The sequence below is a fragment of the Equus asinus genome, chromosome 1 (genome assembly GCF_041296235.1).
Source record: "Equus asinus isolate D_3611 breed Donkey chromosome 1, EquAss-T2T_v2, whole genome shotgun sequence".
Classification (NCBI taxonomy): Eukaryota; Metazoa; Chordata; class Mammalia; order Perissodactyla; family Equidae; genus Equus; species Equus asinus.
Genome location: NC_091790.1, coordinates 31,168,627 through 31,184,132, shown reverse-complemented (window position 1 = coordinate 31,184,132; position 15,506 = coordinate 31,168,627). Strand labels below are relative to the sequence as shown.

The following is a 15,506-nucleotide window of genomic DNA, read 5'->3' as shown; positions in this document are numbered from 1 at the left end:
ATTAGGAGGTGGGCCTTTGGGGGTGATTAGGTCATGAGCTGGGGCCTTTATAATCATGAGCTCAGTGCCTTATAAAAGAGGCTCCAGAAAGATCCCTAGCCTCTTGTGCCAGGTGAAGACACAGCGAGAAGTCAGCCCCCTGCAACCCTGAATAGGGTCTTGACCAGAACCCGGCCCTGCTGGCTCCCTGATCCTGGACGTCCAGCCTCTGGACTGTGAGACCTCAATTTCTGTTGTTCACAAGCCGCCTGGTCTGTGGAATTTTGTTACAGCGGCCCGCACAGACTGAGACATGAGTAAAGGAGAAAAGCAGAGTGGCGTATAGCAACTGTGAAATCCTGGCCTTAATGGTTGGTCAGGAGTTGAGTGGACAGTGCATGGCTGAGTTTCCTCAGGCTGGTGAACTGGCTCTGTGCTCGTGAACACGGGGACGCGTTCTGTGGGCTTTCATGCGTTTCTCAGTCTCGGCCAAGCTTCCTTTGGTCCAGGGCCTCGTAGATTAAATAACGTACAGCACTGCTCGGGGCATGCGAATTCAGCCTTTTTATTTGATCAAACTCAAATGCACACCGCTCTAGCCGGCTGGGTTCACAGTCGTGCCTTCTGACTCAGGAAGTAGTGTCAGAGGGGGTGAGGCAGTAACTCAGACTGGATGTCAGCCGGCCCCCTCCCAAGTGGCACGCCAAGTTGTCCTTCCCGCCTCCAGTGGCCTCAGAGAGGCCCCGTTCACTGATGCCACCGCCACGCGTTCAGAAACCTAAAGATTAGTTTGGATTACAAACTCCTCCTTTCAAGTGTAAACAGCCCTTTTGAGTGGTAAATTGCTCATATTCTGTACATTGTTTCATTGTGATTGAATGATTCAGCTTTTTTATTGCCTGGCAAGGCTCTTGGGGCCTTCAGGGGATGAGGCTTTCCTCAGCAAAACAAGGTGATTTTGAAGAATGGGGTACTTCCAGTGTGTGAAGACCCGGGGTGTGGGGCAGAGAGGGGTCCCGGTGGGGAAGGGGTGTGAGGGGGTGTGAGGAAGGCGGCAAAGGAGAAGGGAGTTCGAGGAGGATGTCAGACATGGGCTTTGTCCACCCTGCACTTTTGTGATGGGCCCCTCTCTTTGCCTCTCGTCTTCCACTTAATGGCCAACTGGCAAAGCTGTCTGGAGTGGCTTCCATGCAGGCACCCTCAGCAGAACCCAGAGTTCCCACTGAGAGTCCTACTGTGCGCATCTCCCTTTCAGCCATTGCTCAAAGCAGGCTGGCACCTCCCTTGGGTGGACCAGCCACACACACCCCTCCCCTCCCCCGCCCAGGCCTCCTTGTGGCAGTTCCAGGAGACTGTTCTGACATGCCAGGCATAAACTTCTGGGAGCCCCTTAAATGGACCTGACTGCCAGGTTCTAGTCCAGAGCAGGCCTGGAATCAACAAGGGCCTTCCCGGGTCCCAGGTCAGAGCAGATTCTGGAGGCGTCTGTGAATCAGCAAGCCCCTTGCCAGGCCTGCATTCCCAGGCTGCCCATGTGAGCCTAGATGGATGCCTGGTGTGTCGTGAGGCAGAAGAGTGTGGCCATTTTGGCTCTAGCTTTGGGCGCAGGAAACAGTGCTGGACTAGATCATATCCACAAGCATTAAAATCCCGTGCCCATGTTGATAACAGTAGAAATAATGGCTTACTTTTGCTTAGAGTATATAATAGAATATATACTAGGAAGTATATACAATATAATATATACTTAATAATTAAAAATATAACAGGAAATATATACAAGGAAAACAGTGCTATTCTCCTTTCTGGGTCAGCCCGTAGACTTCAAATGCTGGCCTGCAGAGTCGTCTGTCCTTTAGTTCCTGGTCATCATCGTCGTGCGAGTATAACTGATATCACTTCCCTAAAATCTGCTGGTTGATGTCTTACCAGATGAAATCTATGGAAACAGCTTGATTTCTACCATGATCGACAGCTGCAACTGCTCAGACTCCAGTGACATCGAACTGAGTGACGACTGGGCTGCCAAGAAATCTCCCAAAATCTCCCGAGCTAGCAAATCACCCAAACTCCCAAGGTAACCTCCGCCTGGAGGGCGTCCTCCCTCTCTGAGCCTCTGGAGACGTGGCTGTGTGTGGCTGTGGGAGAATCCCGTTAACGCACAGCAGAGGAGCACGGCAAGAGGGAGTCTGGGCCTTCCACATGGAAGATCTGCCTGCAGTAGTTACAGCTTTCCTTCAGGGTAGAAAAAGGCACCCAGGAGGAAGTTTGCTAAACCCGCAAAACTTCTAGGGTAGCACTGATGGTGGGCGGTGTGGAGGGGCCATAGCTTCTTGGCTTACTTGTTTTTTCTTCCAGTTTGAGAAAAGTAAGAAAAAGGTTTTACAGTGTATGTAACATATTGAAGAGAATGCCAAATCAAATACCTCTAATGCTGTAATTGGGAGAAAATAAACTAAAAAAAATTTTCAATCCAAAGGGTTTGTCCTAAAGAGTAGCAAAAAGCTGAGAGTAGCTAGAGGGGCCTGCGGTGTCATAGGTAAGAAACCGTGCCTTGCTTGTCCTGGCCCCTCACCGAGGGCTCTGTAATGTGGGGACGTAATCTTGGACGGATCCGTGAGCTGGGTACCAGTTTCCTTGTCTATGGAAGTTAAAGGGTGGACCATGTCTTCACTAAGATCCCTCTAGCTCTAAAATTGTGTGACGCTGTGCAAAATTAAGGTCTCATTTACGAGCAGATAAGCACCTGTCCAGATCTTAAACAGGTGATGCAATGTGCAGTTGGTGAACCAGCGTATTCACCTAGTTGAAGATGAAGAACATTTCTATCATCCTGGCAAGTTCCCTCGTGCCCCCTTCCATCCGATACCCACTCCTGAGACCAGTCGCTGTTGGAACTTCTGTCATCCTGGTTTTGCTTGTTCTTAAACTTCATATAAATGGTGTCAAACCATAAGTACTTTTTTTATTTGACTTTTTGCTCAACATAATGATTTTGAGACTCATTCATGTTGTTGCGTGTGTCAATAGTTTGTTTTTATTTTTTACTCTGTGGAATTCCATTGTAATGAATATGCTACAATTTGTTTATTCCATTTACCAAATGATGGATATTTGGTAGTTTCCAGTTTGGGGCTATCATGAGCAAAACCATTGTAGACACTCTTCTACAAGCCTTTCTGGGGATGCATGCACTCGTTTATCTCAGGTACATCCTTAGGAGGGAGTTGTAGGGCCCTGGGGTAGACGTGTGTAACTTTATTGGAAACTGCCAAACAGCATTCCGAGGTGACTGTTGTACCATTTGAAATTCCCACCATCAGCCTATGAGAGTTCCAGCTGCTTCCATCCTCACCTACAGTGTCTTATCAGTTTTTTAAAATAATTGTATCCATTCTGGTGGGTGTGTAGTGGTATCTCAGGGTAGTTTAATCCTAACATCTTCAGTGATTGATGATGCTCAGCAGCTTTTTATATGTTTATTGGCTGTTTGGTTATCTTCTTTTGTGAAGTGTCTGTTCGAGTCTTCTGCCGTTTTTTATTGTTTTTCTCTTCTGGAGTTGTAAGAGTCTCTATAGATCCTAGCTGAGTCCTGTGGCAGATATGTGGATTGCTGTGTAGTCTAACACAGGAATTTCTTCTTTTATGATTAGTGCTTTTCGTGTCCTGTTTAGGAAATGGTTTTGTCCACCCTAAGGTCATGAGACATTCTTCTTTTCTCTTCCAGAAGCTTTATAGTTTTAGCTTTCACAGTTAGATCTCAGATGAATTTTTGTGTATAGTGTGAGTTGGGAGTAAATGTTCATTTTTTTCCCCATATAGATATCCAGATATCCAGCAATCTGATTGATTTATTTTTTTCATTTTCATTCTAGGCTTGTTAAAATTGCAAATAAAATTATGAACTTTCCTACACATCTACAGTGTTTTGACTTTTCCCATTATGGAAGGAGAGAGAACGTTTAACACCTAGGGAGCAGTCCTTCACTGTAAATGGCCTTGTAAATCTCCTGGGTGTTGCAGTCCGGTCCTCCTTCCTTCCATCTTTCCCTGTGTTGAATCCCCCTACGTAGCAGCCAGGCTAGTTGTCCTCACTCACAGCTGTAACCGGGTGGGTCCCCCGTCCTCCCACACTTTGGGAGCCCTAGATGTCTCATCAAGCTCTCAAGCCGTACCTATGAGGCTCAGTGCTTTGATGGAAATCATCAAACTTACCATATTCATTTGTGTGACACTCTCTTTGGGGTCGACTGGCTTTAAACACGTGTCCCCGTGTTATAAGCAAAGGAACTGAGGACCAGAGATAGAACATAGGATCAAAAGGCAACAAAAAAACTTTAGATCTACTGATTTGATTTAAATATTGCAGGTGGTGGAATGCTAGGTAAGTCTGTTGACATCCAACCATTAGCTTAGCAATTATAAAGTCATTGTGGCCTTAAGGTGAGAAAGACTCTTCCCACTGCCCTTTTTCCCAGCGCTGATTTTGCAGACCCCTGGCAGAAGGCACGTGGACAATTCTAAACTTACATTAGTCAGTTGAAAGTGAAAGTTAATTCTCTGGAGTTCTTTACAAATGAATTGCTTGATTGAATCTCACTATAGTTTTATTGTTTTGGGGGTTCGTTTGTTTTTTCTTTGCTGAGGAAGATTTTCCCTGAGCTAACATCCACTGCCAATCTTCATTTTGTATGTGAGCTGCCACCACAACGTGGCCGCTGACAGACAAGTGGCGTAGGTCCGTACCTGGGAACTGAACCCCTGGCCACCAAAGGGGAGCACACTGAATTTAACCACTAGGCCACCGGGGCTGGCCCACTGTGTTTTTCAGTCTATATTACTCGATATACAATTGTGTCCTTCTTTCCTCCCGTTCATAAGGCAAAAGCAGGCAGGAGGGACTTGGTTAAATTGGGGGACCTGGCCCCTGGGAGTGTGATATTCACGCTGACTGGTAGGAGTTGAAGGAGAGTGCGGGCGCCGTCCCCACCGTGGGTGCCTGACCTCCTGGCCTTGTCTCCACAGGATCAACATTGAGGCTCGGAAGTCACCCAAGCTGTCCCGGGCCGCTCAGGAGATCTCCAGGTCTCCTCGGTTGCCGATGCGCAAGCCCTCCATCGGCTCGCCCAGCCTGACGCGGAGAGAGTTTCCCTTTGAAGACATCACTCAGGTAGTGTGCTCTTTCGGGTGGGTCACACAGTATGATGGTGGCTGAACCCTCCTACCCCCCCACCCCGTGCCTGTCACTGCAGTTGCAGTCCTGGCGTAGAGAACTAGAGCCCGTTTGCCCTCCTTTGGGCCCCGTCACGACCACATCCCGAGGAACCTCCTTCCCTCCCGGGCATCCCCCTGTTGCCACAGGAATCTTCTCACGGGTGGCTCTGGGTGAGACAAAGCCGCACTTCTCACCTCTGCTCCCCCAAGCCGCTTCTGCCCCTTCGCTGACTCCCAGTGTCCACAGGAGCCAATCCCTGGTCGCAGCCCCACCGCCTGGCCCGGCCTGTCCTTCCCTCTGTCCCCCTGGACGCCCCCTCCTCTCCAGGTGCCACAGCCGCACTGTCGACTCACCTCTTCGCACCTTTGCGATTTGCCCTGCTTGGTCGCTCGCTCCATCCCCCCACCCTTGTTTCTGCCTGCGTGCTTCCACGTGGAACTTCACCTCTGTCGTGAAGGCTTCCTTCCCTGGCGCAGCCACAGTAATCCCAGAGCATCTTGTTTATAACGCCCTTAGAACGCTCCTCAGTGACGTCTGTGTGTAAATACTTACAAGCCTCATCTCCTCCATTAGGTTATAAGCTCTTTGAAGAGCTGGATTTTATTCATCTTTATTGTTGCCCTTACATACATGCACACACACACACAGAGGCATGGTTTGAGCATAGTGACTAATTTTTAAATTTTAAAAAATTTAATTGAATAAGAAAACGGATAATTGGGTAGTTTCAGGACACACTGGTATCAGTGCAGGTGCTGTTTCCAGGAGAAATGTCAAGGATGGAAATGGATTCAGGGCCAGGTGCCCTCCCCAGTTCAGTGACTGGAGGACAGGAGAGGTGAAGGGAAGATGCCCAAGTCACTTTTGTGCCCCTTTAACCTGCACACCTGCAGACACACTGGGGCACATCCTCCCCCACTTCCAACCTGAGAATCACTCGGTGAGCCGCCGCTTACAGACGGGAGCTTGGCATGCAGAGGCAGCTTCTGGTCTTAAAAATGGTAGAATGATCTAGAGAATGAGTATTTCTGGCAGTGTCCACCTGTGGCTTTCTAAGCAAAAAGTATTAACATTCTCTATTCTTAAGTGATCAATAGAAAATATGGAAATAGACTGTGATTTTTCTTCCCTTCTTTTTCCACAGCACAACTATCTTGCTCAGGTCACGTCTAACATCTGGGGAACCAAATTTAAGATTGTGGGCTTGGCCGCTTTCCTGCCAACCAACCTCGGTGCAGGTAAAAACCGCGTCGTGTTCTCTGCCGGCTGCCCTGGTTGGAACTCAGACTGAAACAGTTAGTTCCGGCCTTCGGTGGCCTAAAGTAGAAAATGAGCTCTTATGACGCCAAAAGATGAGCATGCCTTGTCCCTCCAAAGTTTGACTCTAGCCACTATGATTCCATGAACATTAGAATTATCGCTCCAATCAGTTTTTTTTTGCCAGTGGTGCTTTCATTTTTTTATATAAGTTCTGTTTATAAAAATGACAGAAATAACCAAAATCTCTGTCAAAGCTCTGATTGGTTTCTGGTTATTTTGATTTCTGGCCTTTTACGGTGGGCAGATTTTGGTACCAGTGTCTTTAGGTTCTTGAGTCAAAGAAATTCCTGGGGGCCGGCCCCACGGCTGAGTGCTTAAGTTTGTGTGCTCCACTTTGGCGGCCCAGGGTTTCGCCGGTTTGGATCCTGGGCATGGACATGGCACTGCTCATCAGGCCATGCTAAGGCAGTGTCCCACATAGCAGAGCCAGAAGGACCTACAACTAGAATATACAACTATGTACTGGGGGGCTCTGGGGAAAAGAAGAAGAAGAAGAAAAAGAAGAAGATTGGCACCAGATGTGAGCTCAGGTGCCAATCTTTAAAAAAAACAAAAATTCCTGAAGAAAGTCAAGAAGAAAGCGTTCAGGACTATAAGATAGAAGTTGGCTGACTGTTAGTACAGTTCTTCATGGTAAATCTTTATGGATCTCATTTCTAAGTACCAGATAAATATCTTGTCCATGAGAAGTTTGAGACATCGAGGAAAACGGAACCCAGGGAGAACCAAGCTGGGCAGATCCCAGAATTTGAATTCTCTTCTGTACTCCGCCCGAATGAGTAGGACTAACTTGTCATGTTTACTCGGGGACAGTGAAGGAGGGAAATGACAGAAGGTCCTTTTCAAACAGCTTCATCCCGATGGGCACATCTGTGTGTGGGCTAAGAACCTGTGTGCCCCCGGCTTGCTAGGTTGCCTGAACATCCAACATGCACACAGCTCTCTGGAAGCCCAGCTTAGCCGTGGGGGTCACCTGTGACTGGTGGCCCCATCTTGAATGTGCTCTGTGTAACCTACCACAAATAGTTTTTGAAAAATTCTGAATCTCGCTGTTAGAGTTGTTTCAGACACAGTTAGATCCTTTAAAACAATTCTTGTGACACTGACGTTAAAAAGATGTATTGCTGTGTATCCTATGCATCTTCAGAGACTTATTAAATGGTGCTGCATTTGGATTTTTCATTTTGAGGCTTCTCAGCTCAAAGGAAAAAAGGGATAAAAGTAAAACGTAAAACTGACTTAGGAAGTAACTATAGATGACCCCTGTACATCATGGAAGGAGATCTCTTATGATGTTTCCCACATCCTGGAAGCCCTCTGATGACCACAGAGCTCCTCCTCGGTCCCTCAGCAGTGCCCCCGATGTGTGCGGTGATTCTGATAACCGCTATGTGAGGCACGATCATGCCCACATCCGTAAGCTGAGAACTTAGCCATCGGCCCACAGTAAACATCGAAGAAAGGAGTGGAAGTGAGAACTTACTTAACGGGTCTTTTCATCCTGCTGTTACTTCTTGGATGTTGCATAGATCCACAAATAAGTCCACAAGGACCTGGGATGGCGGGCTGTAAGTGCCTTCGAGGTGGGCCACTCCAGTATGAGGAATCTCAGTGCCTGAGACGAAAGCTCTGGGGACGACTGTGGTGAAATCATGGTCCTAATCATTGACCTTTTCAAAAAGGGTGGGTTAGCTATCACTATTCATTTGTCAAGCTAAAAGAATTTTCCACTTGATTCTACTAAAGAGAAGAAATTAACTGTTGCATTCTAGAAGGTTTGTTACATATGGCGGCCTGTTAAATAGTCTGTGACACTTCTGGATGTAAAAAGTGAGTGCTGTTGGATATTTTTTGTTGGATAATTTGTTTCCTTCAGTTAGAATGATTGGGCCATGAAATTTTTGTGTTTTCAATTTTTTGCATTTCTTAATTTTAAAAATGTGGAATAAGTTCAAAATTCAAGAGATTTAAAGGTGTATACAGTGAAAATCTCTCTCATCCTCACCCCCAGCCACCTCAATTTTTCCCATGGAGGCAAATGATGTTATTTTTTAAATCCCTCCTGAGATTTTTAATTTTATTTCTCTTTGTCAATCTGAACAACAAGGAACAGAACTTGGATGCCTTAATTCTTAAGCTATAGGGAACCATCCAGCATTTTTAAGCCAAAATTCATATTCTCTGTTGTGGGCAAGAGAGAAGAAAGCGTGAATAAGACCTGTCATGACCCCTGGGTTGGAAACGTCATCCCAGCCCACGCCAGTCCAAGCACCGGCTTACAAAGGTGCTTCAGAAAAGCAGGCCTGCCGCGCTCAGGACTGCTGGCCAGTAGCCACCAGCCTGCGAGGTGACGGCTGTGCAGACAGACTTGCTTATCTTAATAAAAGAATAATAAAGAACCTCTGCATGTCTCACAGGAAAGAGTATTAAACATAAAAGAACATTGACGGGACAGTTTCATCCTGATTTTAACCTACTGTGAAACTTAAATTCACATTCATTATTTTTTCCCTTATTTTGTCTTCTCTAAATATTTTAGTTGCAATCTAGGCCTCCCCTTAAACACCCCTGTTAATCAAGTTAAATCTTAGCATTTAAAGAAACTGTGTGGAAGTTCCCTAGGATTCTCCATCCCGATCATGGAATTGAAAGTCAGGAAGACCAGAATCCAGTCCTGAATAAAGCAACATCTTTTTTCTTTTTTCTTTTTTTTTTTAAAGATTTTATTTTTCCTTTTTCTCCCTAAAGCCCCCTGGCACATAGCTGCATATTTTTAGCTGTGGGTCCCTCCAGTTGTGGCATGTGGGACGCTGCCTCAGCATGGCCTCATGAAAGGTGCCATGTCCGCGCCCAGGATCCAAACTAGCAAAACCCGGGCTGCCGAAGCAGAGCATGTGAACTTAACCACTCGGCCACAGGCCGGCCCCAAGCAGCATCTTATTCCTACTGATCTCGTTGTTGCCTTCCAACAGCTTCTTGACCGCCCAAGATCCCCCTGAGCTTGGCACTCTGGTTATCACAACTATGTTCCCCAAATTAGCCTTCTGATTGCAAATGAGGTTTTAAAAAAATATACTTATCATACACCAGCTCATTCCAAACATGAACGTAAGTCTAAGATAGGTTTTTAACATTTGAAATGTGTGGTTCTGTAGACAAGCCGCTGGCAAAGTGGCTGGGCTAGACCGAGAATTTGCTGTTAGGAATCCAGTCCGTGGGTGGCTTGGCCGGTGGGCACTGGGGGAGATGGAGAGCTGCTCTGTCCCCACCCTGCCCTCAGGGATCAGCCTGCCTCCCTCCCGCGGCTGTTGGCGCCTTGGCGCTCCTCTGGCCGTCTGTGTTGACTGTGCTTTCCTCCTCCACCAGTAATCTATAAAACCAGCCTCCTGCATCTCCAGCCGCGGCAGATGACCATCTATCTCCCAGAGGTTCGGAAGATTTCCGTGGACTATGTTAATTTGCCCGTCTTCAACCCGAATGTTTTCAGTGAAGATGAGGATGATTTACCAGGTGTGTTCACACATCAGCTGGTTTGTCACGAGCCCTCTCTCAGTGGGTCATGACAGGGGACAGAGTGGTAGGTAGTCAAGAATGACAGCATGTCATTCCGTGCCTGCTGCCTAAGTTTGGAAAAGGTGCACCTTCCCTGTAAGGTAAGGCTTCCTTGGTGGGTGTGGTGGCATGTCACAGGAGAAAGGTCATGTACTGTCACTGGTTTGTGGAGGAGGGAAGCTACCAGAGCAGGGACGAGGAAGATGGCCGTGATGGCTCATGTCACAGAGCACTTCTAGCATCTCACTGTGTCCTCAGCAGTCCTCATAGTCCTGTGCCCGGATAGAGAGAAGTTCACAGGACGAATCGGGACTCAAAAAAGTCAGAACTCAACCCCAGTCTCACTGCCCCGGGCTGGCCCTCATCCTTTCAGCCCCTGCTTAGAGAAGGGCGTCTCTCGATGATCCTGTGCACGGAGCCCAGTGTCTCAAACCTGCCCCGTCTCCAGGGCGGAACGTCCTTCTCCCACAAGCAGAACGTGTCTCGGTGCGTAGAAGCCAGGTCTGAGTTGAAGTAAAAGCTGGTACAAGTTCTCAAAATCCCAGCTTAACAAATTTTCAGATATGTATAGCATCTTAAGTTGATTTAATGTTTTCTAGTGGGGGAATCCTATTTTGATGAATAGATTAGAATGATTTCTAATTACTCTGCCAAGCATTCGTATGTACCTATTCTCAAAAAAGCCCACCAGGGATTTTATGAATATAGAGACCCCTCTACTGCCAACCAAGCAGGTGCTGGAAGTCTCTGCTTTCTGAGCCAGAGGGACCCACGTGGCCACTGACTTCTCCTGTGTCTGGTCCTTCTCGAACGGGGGCCTCTGGTCCTCACCATGGGTCAGGAAGGGACACACATCCCAACTCGGGCTCTGAACGTGGGGGGATTGCTTACTCTCTCTCAGCCGGGTTTTTGCCTGTAACATCACTTCACTGTGCTCTCTGACTGGGGCCATCTTCGGTTCTCTGATAGGGATGCCCCTCCCCCTGGGTGGAGCAGATGGAGACAGACGCAGTCCTAGTGGGCGAGGACACAACCACATAAGCCTGCAACTTGGTGAAGCCTCACACACTGGAGCTTTATAGCGTGTCCCCTGCTATTTCAGAACCTTAGATTTCGAAGTGTCTTTCACGCTTGCCTCTGAAGACCCTCCCTGTGCTCCCAGAAGATGGCTAATCTAGCTCTCGCTTCTGCTCAGCTGTTGCTGCTGTTCTTATCACTGTCTGTGGTTCCCAGTGAGGGGGGGAGGGGGACGGTTTGTCTCAGGGCTCACACTTAACTGCTGGTGACACGACAAAGAGACTCCATCAGAGGGCAAGACGCCTGCCGTCAGTATCCCATACCGAGGAGAGAACATCTGGAAGGGGGATCTGAGCAGGAGTCATGGAAAACTTGAGAGAGGACCCAGATTTGTGCAGCCAGGGGACAGTCACATCTCCCTGGAGGACCCCAGGGGTCAGATGGGCATCTACCCAACATTTTACACACTGACCAGTCCATAAACCTACTTAGAAGCCTAGGCATTGTGAGTCCTCAGTGGAGTTTCTTACTGTGCCACTGCCCTCTTCTTTTGTAAGACTGGGCCATTTTATGACTATCACGCGTAAAAAGCATCCTTAAACATTTAAGTATTTGCCATGGTACCATTCAGGCACATGACCACATTCAGAAGGTTCACAAGTATTCATTGAAAAGCTCTGACAATGCCCTTAGCTGCAGAGCCCACTGATCACCCGTATGCCCTTCCAGAAATATCCCAGAAGCTTTGTGTAACTTGCGTGAAGCTTTCCCCAAGCAAACTCATCTCCGTCTATAGCAATTGCATTTTATTCGCAGAAGATCTGGATGAATTCAGATGTGTTGCTTACTCTGACCCAGTTTCATGGCACTGTTTTGTGAGCAGTTCGTTTTTCCCATCTCCTTCCAGTGACGGGAGCATCTGGTGTGCCTGAGAACAACCCACCGTGTACGGTGAACATCCCCATCGCGCCCATCCACAGCTCAGCTCAAGCTATGTCCCCCACGCAGAGCATCGGACTAGTGCAGTCCCTGCTGGCCAATCAGAACGTGCAGCTGGACGTCCTGACCAATCAGACCACGGCCGTGGGGGCAGCTGAGCACGCCAGTGACAGTGCCACCCAGTACCCAATCTCCAACCGCTACTCCAACCCTGGACAGGTGATCTTCGGAGGCGTGGAGATGGGCCGCATCATTCCGAACCCCCCTCAGCTGTCCCTGCCGCCGCCAGCACAGGGGGCCATCCAGCTGTCGGTGGTGGACCACGGAGACCGAGACCACGAGCACCTGCAGAAGCCAGCCAAGGCCCTGCGGCCCGTGCCGCAGCTGGCCGCGGAGGGGGACGCCGTGGTGTTTAGCGCCCCCCAGGAGGTCCAAGTGGCGAAGATGAACCCCCCACCCCCCTACCCAGGAACCATCCCCGCCGCCCCCACCACGGCAGCGCCCCCGCCCCCGTTGCCGCCCCCGCAGCCCCCGGTGGACGTGTGCTTGAAGAAGGGTGACTTCTCGCTGTACCCCACGGCGGCGCACTACCAGACGCCCCTGGGCTACGAGAGGATCACCACCTTCGACAGCAGCGGCAACGTGGAGGAGGTGTGCCGGCCCCGGACGCGGATGCTCTGCTCCCAGAACACCTACACCCTCCCCGGCCCGGGCAGCTCGGCCACCCTGAGGCTCACCGCCACCGAGAAGAAGGTCCCGCAGCCCTGCACCAGCGCGACCCTGAACCGCCTGACGGTGCCGCGCTACTCCATCCCGCCGGGGGACCCGCCGCCGTATCCCGACCTCGCGGGCCCGCTGGGCGCGGGCCGGGCGGCGCAGAGGCCGGAGAGCAGCCTCATCCACGCCACGCTGCGCAGGAACAACCGCGAGGCGGCGCTGCGGGCGGCGCAGCTGGCCGAGTCCCCGCGCGCGCCGCCGCAGCTGCCGGCCAAGCCCAAGGGCGCCGCGCCCTTCCCCGCGCGCCCGCCGCCCGCGCTCTACACCTGCAGCCAGTGCAGCGGCGCAGGCGCGGCCGGGCGGCCCGAGCAGAGCACGGGGGCCGGGCCGGGGGCGCACGCGGCCAGCACGTCCCCGCTGTCCTCGCAGTCCTCCTACAGCCTACTGAGCCCGCCCGACGGCGCCCGCGAGCGCGCCGATTATGTCAACTCGGCTTTCACCGAGGACGAGGCGCTGGGCCAGCACTGTCCCGCCGAGAAGCCCCCGAGGCACCCCGCGCTGCCCGAGGCCGCTGCTGCCGGGAAGCGGCCACCCCCTTACCAGTGGGACCCCATGCTCGGGGAAGACATCTGGGTTCCCCAGGAAAGGACAGCACAGACTGCGGTGCCCAACCCCCTGAAACTGTCCCCTCTGATGGTAGCTCAGAGCCAGCACCTGGACGTGTCCCGAGTGCCCTTCGTCTCCCCCAAGTCCCCCGCCAGCCCTACTGCCACTTTCCAGACAGGCTATGGGATGGGAGTGCCCTACCCAGGAAGCTATAACACGCCCCCTTTGCCGGGAGTGCAGGCTCCCTGCTCCCCAAAAGACGCCCTGTCCCCAGCCCAGTTTGCACAACAGGAGTCCGCAGTGGTCCTGCAGCCCGCCTACCCGCCCAGCCTCTCCTACTGCGCCCTGCCCCCCATGTACCCAGGAAGCAGCACGTGCTCGAGTTTACAGCCGCCACCTATCGCCTTGCACCCCTGGAATTCCTACAGCGCGTGCCCGCCCGTGCAGAACCCCCAGGGCACGCTCCCCACCAAGGCACACTTGGTGGTGGAGAAGCCCTTGGTGTCCCCACCGCCCACCGACCTCCAGAGCCACCTGGGTACAGAGGTGATGGTAGAGACCGCCGACAACTTCCAGGAAGTCCTCTCCCTGACGGAAAGCCCGGTCCCCCAGCGGACGGAGAAATTCGGAAAGAAGAACCGAAAGCGCCTGGACAGCCGAGCAGAGGAAGGCAACGTTCAGGCCATCACAGAGGGCAAGATGAAGAAGGAGGCGCGGACTCTGAGTGACTTTAACTCCCTGATCTCCAGCCCCCGCCTGGGGAGGGAGAAGAAGAAAGTGAAGAGTCAGAAGGACCAGCTGAAGTCGAAGAAGTTGAATAAGACGAACGAGTTCCAGGACAGCTCGGAGAGCGAGCCTGAGCTGTTCATCAGCGGGGACGAGCTCATGAACCAGAGCCAGGGCAGCAGGAAGGGCTGGAAGAGCAAGCGCAGCCTGCGCACGGCCAGCGAGCTGGAGGAGGCCAAGTGTCGCAAGGCCAGCGAGCGCGAGGACGGGCGGCTGGGCAGCCAGGGCTTCGTCTACGTCATGGCCAACAAGCAGCCCCTGTGGAACGAGGCCACCCAGGTGTACCAGCTGGACTTCGGGGGGCGGGTGACCCAGGAGTCGGCCAAGAACTTCCAGATCGAGCTGGAGGGGCGGCAGGTAAGAGCCTGGCCCGGGGCATGGCCACAGCGCAGCCTTCTCGTCTGGACAGGTTCCTGGGGTCCTTAAAAACTGGGTGCAGGGTATCAGTGCTTCGGCCTGGGGGAGCGTTTTTCGAAAGGCCCAATGGGAAATGTGGAAATGCCCCTTGCTTTTATCTGTTTCTCATCAGAGTAACACATGTACTGAGTTTTTAAAGTCAGATGATTCTACAAGACCCATGAGGAAAACCAGCAGGCCCCTGCCCCCTCCCCCAGCCCCAGCCCCTCCCAGAGGCATGTGCTTCCAAGGCTGTCGCCTTTTTTTCTGGTATTTGCCACCATATTTGTAAAGAAGGAGTTTCTGCTATTTATTGATTTTTCCGTGTCTGGCATCATGTATTGACTTCTTCCTGAGGAACGTGAGGGTTTCTTTTCTTGACCCCCACCCCATGCCGACACACCTTGACGTTCCCTCCCCCTGCCCAGCTGAGTCAGCAGTCATCGGGCACCTCGTTGCGCCGTGACGCCCGGCTGAGCCAGGCGGTGTGGTTTGGTCACGTTTCCTTTTTTATCGTATAGGGTTTTTTTTCCCCTCAGACATAATTGCCTAGTTTTGTTGGCTTGCTTATTTCTCCGTGGATTTATTAATAAGTCGTTTGCCAGTTCTTGGCGGAATGCAGATCCCCTGTGGTTGCGAACACGTTGGGTAATCTGTCAGTCCTTCCTGCTCCAACCCTGCTGCGTGGCCGTTGTTCTGGGACTGCCCTTCCCCACCATCCTGGGAATTCCCTTCGCCTCTCCTATTTAAATCTCATTTGCATTAATTCACTCAACAAACATTTATTGAGCACCTGCTGTCTGCCTGGCAAGCCTCTGAGCCAGGAGTCGGCAAACTGAGGCCCACAGGCCGACCCATCCTGCTGCCGCTTTTTGTAGGTAAGGTTTTGTTGGAACACAGCCGCCCATCCACTTAGGTGTTGTCTACACTGCCTTCACCCTACAACAGCAGAGTTAAATAGTTGTGGGAAAGACTGTAT

General features: G+C 51.1%; 1 protein-coding gene across 2 annotated transcripts in view; it reads left to right on the top strand.

Annotated features, from left to right (window-relative positions):
- The window catches only part of TULP4 (TUB like protein 4), a 229,559-nt gene that overhangs the window by 208,397 nt on the left and 5,656 nt on the right, over nucleotides 1-15,506 (top strand). For both annotated transcript variants that reach the window (XM_070483936.1, XM_044760737.2), the window contains 5 exons: nucleotides 1,912-2,056; nucleotides 5,005-5,149; nucleotides 6,339-6,432; nucleotides 9,881-10,024; nucleotides 11,991-14,488. In XM_070483936.1, the coding sequence (XP_070340037.1) occupies nucleotides 1,912-2,056; nucleotides 5,005-5,149; nucleotides 6,339-6,432; nucleotides 9,881-10,024; nucleotides 11,991-14,488 (3,026 nt within the window). The remainder of the gene's footprint in view (nucleotides 1-1,911; nucleotides 2,057-5,004; nucleotides 5,150-6,338; nucleotides 6,433-9,880; nucleotides 10,025-11,990; nucleotides 14,489-15,506) is intronic.